At 39.5% G+C, this 17,434-nt stretch overlaps 1 protein-coding gene across 6 annotated transcripts in view; it reads right to left on the minus strand.

The window, feature by feature from the left end:
* Window positions 1–939: 939 nt before the first annotated feature.
* The window catches only part of LOC138959932 (uncharacterized), a 123,797-nt gene continuing 107,302 nt past the window's right edge, over window positions 940–17,434 (minus strand). For 5 of the 6 annotated variants that reach the window (XM_070331609.1, XM_070331611.1, XM_070331606.1 and 2 more), the window contains 4 exons: window positions 16,034–16,222; window positions 14,127–14,224; window positions 12,095–12,277; window positions 940–10,379 (listed from right to left, as the gene is read on the minus strand). In XM_070331609.1, the coding sequence (XP_070187710.1) occupies window positions 10,206–10,379; window positions 12,095–12,277; window positions 14,127–14,224; window positions 16,034–16,222 (644 nt within the window). In that variant the 3' untranslated portion in view covers window positions 940–10,205. The remainder of the gene's footprint in view (window positions 10,380–12,094; window positions 12,278–14,126; window positions 14,225–16,033; window positions 16,223–17,434) is intronic. The other variant, XM_070331610.1, reaches the window with a different exon arrangement.

The following is a 17,434-nucleotide window of genomic DNA, read 5'->3' on the forward strand; positions in this document are numbered from 1 at the left end:
CAAGGTTATATCGCGATGGGGAAAGGGGGGTGATGGGATAGAGCCACTTGTTAATTGTTCACAAAAGCACTAATAAAAAATTGCTCCAGGGGCTTGCAACGTAGTACAATATATGACCTTACTGGGAGAATGCAAGTTTCCAGTACAAAAGACATCATTTCTTGCATACTGCTTGACTAAAATCTTTACAAACATTGACTATATTCCATACAAGAAACACTTAACAAGGGTAAAAGGAGAAACAGAATACAATCTGAATGCTAACCACGCACACGGGACTCCGCCCAGGTCCGTCTGTGGTCAAGTTTGTAACGCATGAACCCACCAGTTTGGATTGGAGGAACTCCCCCGAAGGCGGCGTATGGCTGCCTGAATGGCGGGGTAAAAACTGTCATACACGTAAAACCCCACTCGTGCAGAATCAGGAGTGAACGTGGGAGTTTCAGCCCATAAATGAAGAAGAAGTATTGGAGAAATAATTTTTCTGACAATTTAGTATTTGTAAACTTTCGAAGACCCGAGTGAACATTTCGATGTATAGACAAATTCGATTTCAAGCTGAAATACAACCCCTCAGTCCGGGCCGTGTCAAAGATTGTTTGACAAAAATATCAAATTATTTCATTGTAAAATTATGCAGTCGATACTACCGATACAGTGCGACCTCAATTTTTTCAATAGACAAAAATGGTGTCATCAAACAATTAGATGAATTTATTGTCAAAACGAAGAAAGAAGTGTAGGGCTATTTATTACCTGGAGGAATTCATGTGTTATGTTTGATTGATTTCTATCCAGTAGTTTTATGGGAATTGAAACACACATACACACACCACACACACACACACACACACAACATACACACACCTTCAGTCCACAACAAAAGCGTCCAGTCAAATATTTACTGAATGTAAAAAAAACATGGAAACTTGTACAAAGTTAGAATGATGGTTGATAATTTATTACATTACAGCACAGTACATGTCAATATTTAAAAAATATTTCAAAAGTACATTCTGCGTACACCGGACCATTAAAATGTCCAACCTAACCTTTTTGCACTGATACAGAGGTTAAAATTCACGACAATTCTACCCAAAATTTTCAGTTCTATTTGACTACAAACAGATAACTGTACAGTATCTCTGATGCACACTGCCAGTTAATTCATCCTGTAGATGAAACAATCTGTCTCTCTTTTGAGCATTCACATGATCATTGCTTACACAAAACTACTTTTCACATTTGATTTTGTTGCCAACCTAAGACAGAACAAGACACGTTTTACACACAAAGAACGCACTTGAAACTAACTGAGTTTGCTCTACTTTCTCTCTTTTACAAGAGAGTTTATACACTATTTCAATTAGAAGACAGGGACATACATATAAGTATTCTACTCTTTTTTTTTTCTTTTTAAAGAAACATGAATATTAGCACTACCTGAAGTAAAGTTATATCAACATCTATCCACCGTTCTTGTTTTACTATACATTTTTACAAAACTCTTTCATTAACACAGATGAAATAATGATGCATACCTTTCCTTCTTTCAGCACTCTCTCTTTGTAATAAACATTTTCATACTTTCACTTTATCAAAATTACTGGCAACACCTGTTAAGTACTAATATCTTTCTCAGCCTTTTGTTGTGAGTGACCAAATGAGCTATCATAATGGGAGAAAACAGAAATTGGTCCAGGAAAGATGATCTCAACTTCTGAAACATTGTTACATCTGACAGGCTTAATAGTACACACATGGCAGTTAACACACATATACGCCTTAATCTAGGTTCAAATATGTCGCTCCCTATCAACAATCTATGCCTGGGAAAAGCTAACTATGAATAAATGAACACATTCACTGATCCAATCATGGAACTAATCATTGCATTTTTTCTTTAACCTAAAACAATAAAACATTCTGTGTTAAAGCCTAAAAGGTTAAACTAACTCAACAAAGACAAACAAAGGCCATAAAGGGTGGTTTGAATGACTAGGACTGATGTTTAGGTGACATCACAGAATTCTAAATGTAGTTTTGTCCATTCTCGTGAGGCAATTCTCCGCATGACAAATAACAAAACTAGTATCAGGGACAAATTCAATATATTTTGAAACAAAAATGCACACTAATTTCTTTCTGAGGGAAAAAGTTGTATTGCAGCCAGTAACTTCAAATGCTTGACAGCTGGCAAAAACAAATAACAAGAAAACAATCAAGAACAATGTAAAGTAATGCCTGAATCCGTTTCCTTTTGGCAAAAATAATACAATTCTGGGTATGTTTCGTCTGTCATTTCAACCAAAGCAGAAATCTCTTGCCGTGTTTTTCTCTCCAGGGGCGGATCAGTTGCTTTGTAAGGGGGGGTGCACTTTGAATTGAAAGTGAATGTGATGGGCGCGAAGCGCCCGAATTTGCTAGGGGGGTCCGGGGGCATGCCCCCCCCCCCCCCCCCCCCCCGGAAACATTTTTGGCCCTAAGAAGCAAAATGGTGCGATCTGGTGCCATTTGAACTTAGAAATAGTCATAGAATCAGCTTTCCAAATTTTTTTATTTTTTGCTGGAGGGGGGGTGCACCTGCACCCTGTGCACCCCCCCCCCCCCCCCCCCCTCGTCCGCCCCTGCTCTCTCTTTCCAAACACACACCCACTTTCTCATACTCTCTTTTCTCGAATCCCTCAAACTCAGTGAAAATTAAAAATAAATCAATAAATGTGAGTCATCACAAATCTGTAGCAAACTGTACTGTTCATATCTTGAATAAAAAATTAAAAAAGACAGCAACATTTCTTATTTTGGCAGATGGGCCTCCCTGTATCCCAAGAAAAACACTTTATTTTTTAATAAGAGAGTTTGTCTCATTTGTTCAGTGGCTTAAAATTACACAACAAAGAACCCATGGACTGCAAGTGTTAGTGATAACTTATGAAAAATATGTACACATCTTCACTTCAACTGCTTGATAAAGGCATCCTGTTAAAACCTCAGTAAGTAAATGGCAGCAATGACCACTGTGTTAACCAAAGTAGAGCATAATTACAATTTTCTCACAGCACGCCACTCCATTCACAAAGTTTGATCTTTAATTATTTTTTGGTGAAAAATGGCAGATCAAACAAACAGTATTGCACCCCCCCCCCCCCCCCCCCCCCCCCAAAGTAATTCACAATAAGCTTCACTTGCAAAACTTTTTGCACAACCATACTTCCCCCTTCTTCGCTAAAACCATAGTAAATCTCCATCACTCCCATCATGATAATGCAGAAAACATTTCTTTTACACCTCACAAGGCAAGACAAGTACCAACCATAGAAAAATAAGATGATTGTGTTGATACACTGGCAGTTTGATTGACCAAGGAGTCTTGTGACCAGAATGTGCTGGGTGGGTTTGCAGTAAATAATCACTGGCATGCAGGAAACGATGCAGCTAGCAGACCTGTTTACCCCCATAAGTGTTTTGGAGTAATGCTCAGCCCCAAAAATAGTAATCCTGGCACAAAAATAGTAATCATCCAAAATTCGTCGCCAATTACAACGCACATGACAACTGTGTCTGCGAAACGCAATCATGCACATATATCCACCATTCACAAACAAAACACATCAGTCAGTTTTTGTAGTCATCATAATTTCAAAGAAGATCACACCAAAAGCACATGCATCACTGATTCTTTTTCTTTTGCTCGTAGTAGGCCTTTCTCAGTGTGTCAAGCGCTTCTCTACTGTACTTGCGCTTGCCAAATGAGTGAGGGCGAGACTTCACCACTAGAATAAGGCTCTCCAGCGTCTCATCAGACAGACATGATCTCTGGTCAGTCCTGTGCTTTTTCACCCCATTTTGCCATTGAAAAAAACAATGCCAAACATGTGAATTGATAAAAAAAAAAATAAATAAATAAAAAAATAAAAAAAAAATTTTTTATTTATGAAAATCGTAGTCTTGACACGGATAGCGGAATGGCGTATTTTTTGCAGAAAATCGTAATAAATTACGCCAAAATCGTAAGGGTAAACAGGTCTGAGCTAGTGCACAAGATGAACGGCCCGCAACCGATTCAGTCATTCACTGTGGCATTTCAGTTAGTAAATGCCAATAAAAATATAAAAAAGAAACTTTTTCCCCCTAGTACAAACCTCATCTTTAGCATTGCAGGTTATTTTGTTTCTTTAGCTTAAGGCCCCCCCCCCCCCCCCCCCCCCCAAAAAAAAATGTTTAGGGTAACGTGACCAAAAGAGATAGGTCGGCTTTTTAATGTATTTTCTATTTTTTTAATTTAGTCAATTTTAAAGGAAGTTACTTCCCTATGTCTCGGTATGGTTCGCAAAATGTGCCAAAAGCTGGGTTTTTTGAGAAATGAAAATAAAGTTTTGGGGTCGGCGGGAAAAAATAGGGTCGGTCGGGTTACCCTAAACCAACATATATTTTTATTTGGCCTAATGTCCACTAACCAAGAGAAAACCAGTCTAAAATGATAACATGTGGCCAAAAAGCCTCTGTTTTCAAATTCTATTTGTACTATACTTTTATACCGGAATAGAAAACTGTTGTTTTTCTATGAGAGAAATTTAATGCTGTCAATGTCATTATTGTTTTGTCACTACCCATACCATACAAGGGAGAGCTTTTGAGACAGCAGATATCATTTAATATGTAAATGAAATCAATCATTATTGTATATAATAACGTATCAATAACGTTTGCATACTAAGTATAATATATAAACCAAAAACTGTGGGAGAAAAATTAGTGGCATGGGAACCTTGTCATTTGAAATGTGTGTACAACCAAAACGAGTAAGCCATGCAGTTGCATCCACTTGCAAACAAGGATTAACCCTTAGGCTGGTTGTCGCGACATATGTCGCGCTACATTACGTATACTGTCACCTGGTTGTCACGACATATGTCGCGCTACTGGCTCAGTCTGTTTGGTCGGTTCCGATTACCTCCCATGGATGCGAAAACCTATATGACCGTTTTTCTTTATTTTTCTCTCTGTTAATTCACCAGTGGCTATGTAACGTGTTACAGAATTGCACCAGTGTAAGGGTTAAGTACATGTATGACCTAAACATAAATATCTTTTTTCAGTTGTACCGTATTCTCATCAATTGATACACACTAGGTTCTACTTTGCTGATACATTGTCATGTATATTTTATACATTTTCTAAAAGTCTACACACACTTCTGTTTAAATACAAAAACAAGTCAAACAGGATCAAAGATTTTTGCAGTCACAAAATACATTAATTTTTGGCAATTGGTTTTTGTTCATTAAGCTTCTGATTTACACCACTTAAAATTTGACTGCCCTTTTTTTCCCTCCTCCTAGCAGCGTGTATGTTCTCCCCCTCTTATTTCACAATTTAAGCATACCCTAAACTTACAAATAAAGTTGTCATATGGTAAAGAAAAATAACGTTGTCATATAGTAAAGAGTGGGTTATTGAGATCAAGGTGGCTTTTATCTGTCAATTTGAAGTTTAAAGACACATTAAAATAAACAGATCATATGTTTGTCCAGTTTAGAAAGGAAGCAAATGTACAAGAACATCTAGCATACTTGGTCACATTTAATCATTGAGTTTGAAGCCTATGCATCCATACCTGTTCAAACACTATTTGTGACCCTCCACCACGGAATGAGTCACATGTCACCTTTGCATGATTTTCATATTTTTACAGTTTTTTATGCTCTATCCAGTGGTGAAAACCGTTTTAGAAAAGAGCGAAAACTGTTTGAGTTATAAGCCTGTGACTAAGGTGACCTTCACACTGTTACCAGACACTCCCCGGACTTATATTAAGCCTAGCGCAGAACCGCGCAAGGTGACATGCGACTCATTTCGTGGTGGAGGGTCACATTTCAACTTCTCAAGAGAAAAGAAAATGTTGTACTGTAATATAAAAGATAGTCGGTTTGTGTATCTCACTAAGGCAACAATTGAGGTACAGAAAATATTAATCATAATTAAACTGTAGTCACATACATAAGGTACTATTAGTTTAAAGATCAATCTCCGTGTGTGTGTAGTTTCAAATGGAAGACAGTATATAGATGAACGCTTCTAGTTCTGCTGTTTTGGCACTCATACTTCAGCATAAATACATTCAAATCCACGTTGAACTCGCCAACCGTCAAGTTAGCTCCCAACCCAAAGTGCACAGGTACATATGGACGATAGACTTCCTTCACCAGTGTTGTTCCCGGGCCTCAGTCTTCGGTTATTGATGCATACTTCTTTGATTTGACGCATTGGTCTGGGCCAAGGTTTCTTTCTTTCTTTATTTGGTGTTTAACGTCGTTTTCAACCGTTCAAGGTTATATCGCGACGGGGAAAGGGGGGAGATGGGATAGAGCCACTTGTTAATTGTTTCTTGTTCACAAAAGCACTAATAAAAAATTTGCTCCAGGGGCTTGCAACGTAGTACAATATATTACCTTACTGGGAGAATGCAAGTTTCCAGTACAAAGGACTTAACATTTCTTACATACTGCTTGACTAAAATCTTTACAAAAATTGACTATATTCTATACAAGAAACACTTAACAAGGGTAAAAGGAGAAACAGAATCCGTTAGTCGCCTCTTACGACATGCTGGGGAGCATCGGGTAAATTCTTCCCCCTAACCCGCGGGGGGTTAAAGGTCTTCTGACCATCAATGTTCATACCAAGCGGACAAAGCAGGACATTTGGACCTATACATATTTCCTATGTAAGTCTAACCATAGACCAAATAGCCTGGACCGCCAACTCGTCACGTGACCCTTCGAGGTTACGACTCTCGACTTTCAGGGGCGCGTGACGTCCGATTTGAAAGGCCAGCGATTCGAAGACAGTGAAAAGAAAGCACGCTCCAGTTATTTGTGACAATGGGAGGTGACAATGAACTGGATTTTCCAGAACTCCAAACTAAACTTAACAAAACTCATCGAAAAACATGTTCCATATGCACTTTTGCTGAGTTTATTTTAGCATTTTCAGAACTTACCTCGGCAACTTCGTCCATGTTTACAATCGACACCGGATATGACATTCCCCCGATTTCTGAAAGGCCATGTAAGCGTAGGTTCCTAAATGCGAGTGCCGCTACCTCGTAATAGAGAGAAAGAGCGGAGAGAGAGCTAGTTGGCGGTCCAGGATAAATGGTCTATGGTCTAACTGACCTTTTGTCCTCTGAGGTTGGGAACAACACGGCTTCACTTTCACTTCCTGTACGAAAAGCTCAACCTCACTTGCTGTTGTCTTGGAAGGAACGATTGATTTTAACTGTGAACCAGAACCTGTCACAGAGTTGTAGATGCCATTGTAAGGTTTTACAATATGGAACAGTAACACACATCAATCACTGAGAAAAACGACAGCTAGGTTATTGTGATCATTTCACAAAAGTAGGTCAAGGTCAATACCTCACGCTAACACTTGAGGTCAAGGTCATGAACAGAAATAAAACTTCAATTACTAATTCCACTCCCATTGATGATCAGGAAATAAGGTCAGTGAGCTCAGGAGCAAAGTATTCGAAAAACTGCCAGTACAGGAGATCTTTGCAGGAGACACTCAGATGGAAGTCAAGTAAACTCCAGGAAAGATCTGTTACCTATCACAGGTGACGTAACCTTTCCCTTGCTCAGCTTACTAAATTGTACGAGACTGATGGGAAAAATGAGACATTTCAACAAATATGACCCCGTGTTTCTGAGACATATACATCATACAAAATAATGCAAGGTGTGAGAATTAGGTAGTGGAGTTTAACACTTGTTTCATATGCTGTCAAAGCTAGGGTCCACATACACAAGCAATGAAAACACAAGATTATGTTGTAAAAGTACTTAAAATCCACTCAGTTATCTTGACCTCACAAACTTCAGGAAATGATGTGCTATACACGAAAGGGTCAAGGTGAACTCTGACACAGAATTACGACAAACGCAACATATAGCAAGGTTATTTCCTGACATGAGATTTACAAAGATTAACTTGATCGGCATTGTCTTGTGCACAATTAGACAGTGCATGGTACAAAACTTAATGCATTAAATGAAGTATATTGATCAATGACCTTTGGTCTTGTTGTGACCTTGAACTTTGAGCTTTGAGCCAGACTATGGAATCCCCCTGGCAAATGAGCTTCAAGCACCAAAACTTGTGTGTGAGATTTGACTGAGAACGTCTTCTTTTGTGCAGCGATTTCTCACTTTTCGATATGAACTTTTACAAACATACGTACACAAGAGTAATGTGGTCCTAAGATGGTGCGCTTTAACAGTGACTCGCTGTACTCAGCAGCCTGCTAACAGAACCTGTGATACTGAATATTTGTAATACCCTTCTCCACCTTAACTGTAATCTGAGACTTCAGTTTTCTGAACTTCTGGCATCATCTTCCGTACCTTAATTGTCAAACTCAGAAACACCCTCATATGCTGATTTTGTAACCTTAAGTCCTGTCACTAATGTATTTTGCAAACATCCCAAACAAATTTTAACTCAATGCACTCAGGTGAAATATTTCTGAAACAGCGCAAGTGAAATAACTGACACAACGGTTTCCCCAAAAATAGTCATGCATTCTTGAAATTCCAGAAAACTGAAAATGATATGGATGATTTGCACTGTTATTCATCTCGCACAGAATGGAGCCTTAATTACAATGGTAGGAATTAAAATAAGAGTTATAAAAAAAAATAATCATGTGACATAGGAGAAGTTAACGATATTTGATATGAAGTTAAAAAACAATAAAACATACTCTGCATAAAATAATAACACTGATAGTAATGGATTAATATCTGCACCAAAGTATATGTCGCTTCCAGTCACAGTTGATCCAACTGTAACTGTGCAAGTTCTGTTGTTGTCTTTAACATAAATTCTTAGATTATAAAACATAATTATATTACAAAGACACCTCATTCTGTATAATTTGTACAATGTGGAAGAAAAAGGATGGATGCCTGATATTAAAAATTATAAAATCAATGAGACTGTGGCACTGTAAGAATAATTATTAACCATTACAAAAATGATTGATCATTACAATCATCTATCATTATTAAACATTACAAATCATCTATCATTAGGCACAAAAAAACAAAAAAAAGTCTGTTTACGGTATCCCGACCGACCCTATTTTTTCGCGCGACCCTAGACTTTTTTTTGGCATTTGGGGAAAAAAAAAGAAGTGTTTTTTGGCAAAATAACTTAAAATTATGGGTTTTTTGAGAGAGAAAAAAAAAATCTCAACGTACTGACCCTATTTTTTTTGGCCTATGTTACCGTAAACAGACTATTTTTTTTTTGGGGGGGGGCCTTACAATCATTCTTAAAAGGAAGAATATTATCAAACACACATGGTTTCTGCCAATTCACAATCATTCATTAGTCGGCAAAAGAGAAAGGAATTTTCTTGGGAGCAATGTAATTGTGTGCAATCAGTATAAAGATCAGATGAATACACAACAATGAACAGATTGAACTAGTGCACAGGACAAATTAATTCTTCTTCATAATCACACAGAACTGTTCACCTAATAAGATGAAAATGTCAACGTCAGACTATCGTCATGTCCACATATACCAAACGATACACTTTGCCCAGAGTACTATCTTTCTCCACTGAGCACGACTGTACTGTACACATTCAGAATATCAGTTTACGCACAACTTTTCCTAAGTATGCCAATCCCTACAGCATTCTCTGCAGAGATGGCAAGCCTTGTTTCTAATCAAAACAAACTGCCCTCTTCAGTTTGGCAGGGCAATCAAAATCAAGATGCCCTGAACGCCACATTTCTGCTGGCCCAAAATCATTTCCTTGAGAATACTGGAAGGAAAAGTTTTGTCTACTTTTGATTCTTTGTCTGTACTGGTATACTCTTCTGTCATCTTGAACGGAGAGGTTCAGCACAAGAATGCCTCCTCACTGGAATGAAGTCATAGCCGTCTTCTCTTTCCTTCTTTCTTAAGGACAGGTTGTCAGACAAGGCATTGCGCCTCAAACCTTTATCCTTGTGAAATAAAGTTTGTTCTTTCGTGCATTCGTCTTCTTCAGTTTCTCAAGTCAGGTCATGAAATCACTTTCCCTTTCTTTCACACAGTCTCGTCTTCAGCGCTATGTCTTGCGTACGAAACACAGTACAGTGTCATGATTGCAATGCCCCAGCAAAAATAATAGTTCACAACGAAGGTCACTTCTTTTTCTGCGACTGCTTCTTCTGTTCCTTCTCGCGTGCCTTTCTCTCCTTCTCCTGTTGTTTCTGCTCCTTCTCTTTCTCTTTCTTCTCCTTCTCTGATGCTGCCTTCAGTTCCTTGATCTTCTTCTTCAGCAACTCTCGGTCTTTGCTGTTCACGATGCCCAGTGTCTGCAAACAGAGTAGACCAGAAAATCAACTACATTGGAACACCCAATTTAACACTTCCCCCCCTTTTAAGACCTTGTTTTTTTTCTAAGACTTTGTGTTGATAACGTCTGTAAATGTACCTCCATTTTAAGACTTCTTTTTAAGACCCGATTTTCTCAGATTTTTGGAGGTCTTAAAAAGGGGTTCCACTGTATTTCCATTACTTTATCATCCCATCGCTGGAAAATTCGGGTCGCTTCGTCCCAGTGGAAAGCTAGCAGCAACAAGAGTTGCGCTACCCAGGCGTGTGTGTGTGTGTGTGTAATCAGCCAACTGCACTTCTAGCAAACTGACAGAGGTATTTTACATGCTTCAGTGGTTACATGGGGGTGGAACATGGATACTATCTATGAGTCACTGAGTCAAGTTTTCTTGATATTTTTTGTCATTTCCTCAGGAGACTTGCATAAGAAGTGACAGAACTTTTGCTTGACGCCATTATTCGCATTAACACGTCTTCTCCAACTTTACTTGGCTTTTGACATCATCATTTCACTGTGGACGGGAGGGTCAAGGAGACATCTTGGTTTGTTCAATTGATGTTTTATCTCATTAATGACAAACGACGTCCACTGAACAAACCAAGGCTTTGTATCTTGACCGTGTATTCCAAAGTGACATCTCTGACGTCATAAGGGAGAAAAGGTAGAGAAGACGTCATAATGCGAAGCATCAGTCAGGTAAAACATTGTGTCACATCATCCCAGGAACTGAAAAAGAATTGAGAACAAGAAGGGCAAAGCCCATACGACTCACATGCTTGACCTTGACCTTTACATGACCTTGACCTTCAGAGTCAAGGTCAAATAACTAAACCTAGCAATGACATCATACACTAAGAACTGCTTTACACATTTTTCCTACCAAAATACATGTGACCTTGACCAAGGTCATCCAAGGTCATGCAACACAAAGCTGTTAATTCAAGACATAGGAAGTACAATGGTGCTTATTGGCTCTTTCTACCATGAGATATGGTCACTTTTAGTGGTTCACTACCTTATTTTGGTCACATTTCATAAGGGTCAAAGTGACCTTGACCTTGATCATATGTGACCAAATGTGTCTCATGATGAAAGCATAACATGTGCCCCACATAATTTTTAAGTTTGAAACAGTTATCTTCCATAGTTCAGGGTCAAGGTCACTTCAAAATATGTATACAATCCAACTTTGAAGAGCTCCTGTGACCTTGACCTTGAAGCAAGGTAAACCAAACTGGTATGAAAAGATGGGGCTTACTTTGCCCTATATATCATATATAGGTGAGGTATTCAATCTCAAAAACTTCAGAGAAAATGGGAAAAATGGGAAAAATAGCTGTTTTTTAGACAACATTTATGGCCCCTGCGACCTTGACCTTGAAGCAAGGTCAAGATGCTATGTATGTTTTTTGGGGCCTTGTCATCATACACCATCTTGCCAAATTTGGTACTGATAGACTGAATAGTGTCCAAGAAATATCCAACGTTAAAGTTTTCCGGACGGCCGGACATCCCCGGACGGATGGACGGACGACTCGTGCGAGTACATAGACTCACTTTTGCTTCGCATGTGAGTCAAAAATGAGTCTGTCTCGGTGGCTTGGTCACACCAGCAGAAGAAAATCAATCATCAGGTCAGCGCCAGGTTGTGCATGTATGGGTGTCTTATCTGATTAAAGTGCAGGCTCTCACCTTTAACTTGGAGCCGTCCAGCAGCAAGAGCTGACTGCCAGTGATGTCCCTGTCCGTGAAGGTGGAGGTGTATTTCTCCAACTCTAGCGCCATCAGCCAATGACAGACGTGCTCCGAGGTCCACTCCGTGATGCCGCACGACTGGAACTGGTTCTGACTCCGCTTGTTCGGCGACGGATTCTCCTGCAAACGTTTTGCCTTGAATGTCACGTTTTAGTTCATCATTCCTGTAGAGTTTACCTTGGCTTTCAAGCTTCAGTTTCACCTATAAGGTTTTAATTCATCATTCCCCCCCCCCCCCCCCCCCCTCAAATCGGTGTATGCAGCCTGAATGGCGAGGTACAAACGGTCATACACTCTGAGGACTGGGTGGCCGAGTGGTAACGCACTTGCGCTCAGAAGCGAGAGGTTGCGAGTTCGACCCTGGGTCAGGGCGTTAGCAATTTTCTCCCCCCTTTCCAAACCTAGGTGGTGGGTTCAAGTGCTAGTCTTTCGGATGAGACGAAAAACCGAGGTCCCTTCGTGTACACTACATTGGGGTGTGCACGTTAAAGATCCCACGATTGACAAAAGGGTCTTTCCTGGCAAAACTGTATAGGCATAGATAAAAATGTCCACCAAAATACCCGTGTGACTTGGAATAATAGGCCGTGAAAAGTAGGATATGCGCCGAAATGGCTGCGATCTGCTGGCCGATGTGAATGCGTGATGTATTGTGTAAAAATATTCCATCTCACACGGCATAAATAAATCCCTGCGCCTTGAATATGTGCGCGATATAAATTGCATAAAATAAAAAAATTAAAATAAAAAAATAAATCCCTGCGCTTAGAACTGTACCCACGGAATACGCGCGATATAAGCCTCATATTGATTGATTGATTGATACACGTAAAAAAACAAAAACATCCACTCGTGCAAAAACATGACAGAACGTGGGAGTTTCAGCCCATGAACAGACGGGCGCAGTGGCGTGGTGGCAAGACGTCAGCCTCCTAATCGGGAGGTCGTGAGTTCGAATCCCGGTCGCTGCCGCCTGGTGGGCTAAGAGTGGAGATTTTTCCGATCTCCCAGGTCAACTTACGTGCAGACCTGCTAGTGACTTAACCCCCTTCGTGTGTACACGCAAGCACAAGACCAAGTGCGCACGGAAAAGATCATGTAGTCCATGTCAGAGTTCGGTGGGTTGTAGAAACATGAAAATACCCAGCATGCCTCCCCCGAAATCGGCGTATGCTGCCTGAATGGCGGGGTAAAAACGGTCATACACGTAACAAGAAGAGCAAACGCTCGATCGAGTCACTTTCGCAGTTCTGAATATTATATGAGGCATCAGATGGACAGGAAGAAATTGCTATTCACAACACAATGAGTCACGTTCACATAAAATTTGAGCCCGGTCACTTTTATAGTTTCCGAGAAAAGCCCAACGTTAAGTTGTGTGTTGCCGAACAGAAAAGGCTAGTTATCTCCCTTGTTTTTCTGATAACGTTCGTAAAAGGCTACAGATGTAAATACTTTGATGTAAAGAATAATCCTACAAAGTTTCAATCACATCCGATGAACTTTGTCAAAGATATAAAATGTCTAATTTTTCCTTTGACGCTGACCTGTGACCTTGAAAAAGGTCAAAGGTCAACGAAACCATCGTTAAAGTGTAGAGGTCATTGGAGGTCACGACTAAACAAAATATGAGCCCGATCGCTTTGATAGTTTCCGAGAAAAGTCCAACGTTAAGGTGGTGTCTACGGACGGCCGGCCGGACGGCCGGCCGGACAGACTAACACTGACCGATTACATAGAGTCACTTTTTCTCAAGTGACTCAAAAATCCTCTTGTGCAAAAAACATGAGTGAACGTGGGAGTCTCAGCCCATGAACGAAGAAGAAGATTAGAACCCTCAAAACAAACAAAAACTCTTTGTGTTATTTTCAGTATGACTACAATGACTGGTCAGGATAATAAAGAAAATGAAATGAAACCCACTAGCCTAGCCAATCAACAAGGACCAAAAACCAAAATATTTCCCTACCTCTGCCGAAGGGGTGCCCGAGATGTTGAAGCGAGTGGCGTCGTCGTCAGGTTCCGCCACCATCAGCGTTGACGAGATGTCGCTACACGTGCTGACCGCTACAACACACACAGCTGGCGTGACAACTCCGTTAAAATACACCTCTAAAATACACAGGATGCTCGCAACATCTAAAATATACTTAGTGCTCAAAACTCTGTTAAAATACACCTCTAAAATACACAGGATGCTCGCAACATCTAAAATATACTTAGTGCTCAAAACTCCGTTAAAATACACCTCTAAAATACATGGGATGCTCGCAACATCTAAAATATACTTAATGCTCAAAACTCCGTAAAAATCAACCTCTAAAATACACCTAACGCTCACAATTCTGTTTATATCAACTTCTAAAATACACCTAATGCTCATAACTCGTAAATCAACCTCTACACAAAATTCAATAGAGCACCCTACCACCCCCCCCCCCCCCCAATACTTTTGAAGACCTGCCAAAATCTGAGAAAATCATACCTTCAAATGGTGGTCAATTTACAGATGTTAAACAAAAAATCTGAGAAATCGTTGTCTTAGAGTGGGGGGCTTAAAAGAGAATGTTTTACTGTACTATAATTCTGTGGATGGAATTGAACTGGGCATTATTTTCCCAAGCCTATACTCTCCCTCTGAGTGAAAAACCCGAGAGAATGATCGCTCCCATCCCTCTTTTTTCACCAATAGGAATGAGAAAATGAACCCAAGAAAGACACACTCAGGCATTTATATGATTGGAAGACAAGGAGATGGGAGGTTGGGGACACAGGCACATGAGGGGCTAGGGGAATAGAAAGAAAGACAGACAGAGAGAGAGAGGGGGGGAGAGAGACGTCAAACAAACCAAAACAATCCATGTAGGTAACACACAGATACTGCAAACACACAAATTAAAAAACAGGGAAAAACTACACATGCCAAAAGTATGGCCTTTCAAAATCATAAAGAAACATTGTAAGACAAAGCTAACACTTCTATCATGCTCAAAATAATAAAACTGTATCAAACTTAAAAATTAAACGCACACACAAACTTATGCAAACAAAGAAAGTAATATATAACTGTCAGGCATATTTATCACAACGCATTCTGGTTAAAGCACACCTTTCCAAAAAAATTTACATTTTTGAAACCATCACCTGTGCATATATGCTGCACATTATACACACTCAAATTAATATGTCTTGCTATCTATTTATTATATACACTTCTAAAAATGTAATTTGCCATTAAACATTCTGTTAGAATCATGCTTTAAGCTCAAGTCAACTTATTGCTCAGACATTTTGTATCCCATTAATTAAGGGAAAGAGTCTTTGCGCTTGCCTTGAATGCTAAGCTACAGTCAACCATATTTTACACCAGAATTATGGTACTTTTCTCAAGAAACAAAATGCACCAAAACCCCAAACTAAAAATCAAATTACATGTTGGTTTTTTTTCTCAAATTTTCCTTCCCTCATTATGTTTTCTCCTTCTTCTAAGTAACTAGTTTTTGAACACAGACTTTCCTCCGAAAACGGCGTATGGCTGCCTAAATGGCGGGGTAAAAAACGATCATACACGTAAAATTCCACTCGTGCAAAAAACACGAGTGTACGTGGGAGTTTCAGCCCACGAACGCAAAAGAAGAAGAAGAAGAACACAGACTTATTTCAACGTTCTTAAAAATAAAAATTGTCAGAGGTGAAGCTGTGAAAGAAACGTTAATTTTGATCTCTTCCAACATGTTGTGTAACCCTGTTCTGTTTAAGGCAAGAGTGGAAGGAATAAGCTTCTGCATCTTTATTTCTATGCAATATCTGAAAGAGGCAATTTTAAGTCTAATTCTATTATCTGAAAAAACTATTTCATCTTCTATCAAGACTCACCATCCAAATCAGAGCTGCTGGCATCTAGCGACTTTTTAGATATGAGCGTAATGCCGGAAGCAGAGCAGCCGACGGGAGGGAGGGAACTGCCCCTACCGAAGGGTTTGTTGGAGAGGAGCACAATTCCCTCCCCTGGTTTGCTGCTTCCCCCTGACTTAGGCTTCCATGAAAATTTGGGCAACCCAAAGCCTAGTCAAGGCAAGGAGACAAGTGGTTGGTGAGACACAAGGCATGCGTAACGATGCAACGTACCACACCAAAAATCACACACACGTTCAAGGCATTATTCTCTGACTGCACTATGCATACCAGTTCATCCGCAGAGCTCTTTAAATGTGCTACGGCTTAGCTATTACAAGCAATGTAGTATTTAAAGGTAAATATACCATCCTTCCCACTTACACAGACCTGCCAACCCACGTGAAACCTCATGTGTAGCAATCTTTAAAAAACTGGGATTTTTTTTAGCGTAGCAAATGGTGTGGTAGCATTATGTCAAATGTATTCTCACATCCACATTTCATTTTTTTTTGCGCAAAAATATAAAGCTTTTGAAAAGTGTATTTAGAAAAAAGAAACATAATGGCCAATAGAGTCAGTGTCTCCAGTGCCACTTTTTAAAGTGAACAATGTTTTATTACACGAATTTTGACCGCTACACGGAGTGAGAATCAGAAATGAGTACGAGGACTCGCAAAAAAGAGCAAAGTGTTGCGTGCTTGTGAATATTTGTTTGAGCATAGCAAATCTAAGCTTGGCGTAACAGCTTAGTAGTTTGTCTTAAAACGTAGCATGCTTCGCTGAAAGTGTAACTGTTGGCAGCTCTGCGTACGCGATCATGTTGATTCCTGATGGATCTTGTCCAGGCTTTCACATGGAATTAGAGCATTCTTTCACTTGTTCAAGTTGAAGAATCCTCTTATCCCATGTAAAAGCCTGAACAGATCTGAGACAGTGAACATGATCGCTTACATAGGAAGCACGGTACCTTCAAGCTCTTCAAATGTACCACAGCTCAGCTGTTACAAGGCATGTACCATTCAATACTGACCTATGACTCGAAACCCAACACTAACTGCAGTAATGAACTGAAGCACTGTCCAGCCAAGAAAAAAATGCCTTGAAAATTAAAATGAATAAATAAATAAACTGATTTCTGTTAGCATACATGAATTTCACACTGATAGGACCAAGGAATTTGACTGATCTGCTTAGTTCTTTCTGCATACCTTGTTTTATGTCAAGAAATTGATTGCAAAAAACAAAAAAGTGGGGTCGGGGGGAGTAAAATATACTTTGTACATATAAATTCCTTTACAAAGCAAATGATGTCTATTTTGCCAATGATTTTTCAATTACCTGGTGAGCAAAACATCTTTGTTTAAATTTTTGATCAGCTTT

Source organism: Littorina saxatilis, linkage group LG2, assembly GCF_037325665.1.
Source record: "Littorina saxatilis isolate snail1 linkage group LG2, US_GU_Lsax_2.0, whole genome shotgun sequence".
NCBI classification, from domain to species: Eukaryota; Metazoa; Mollusca; class Gastropoda; order Littorinimorpha; family Littorinidae; genus Littorina; species Littorina saxatilis.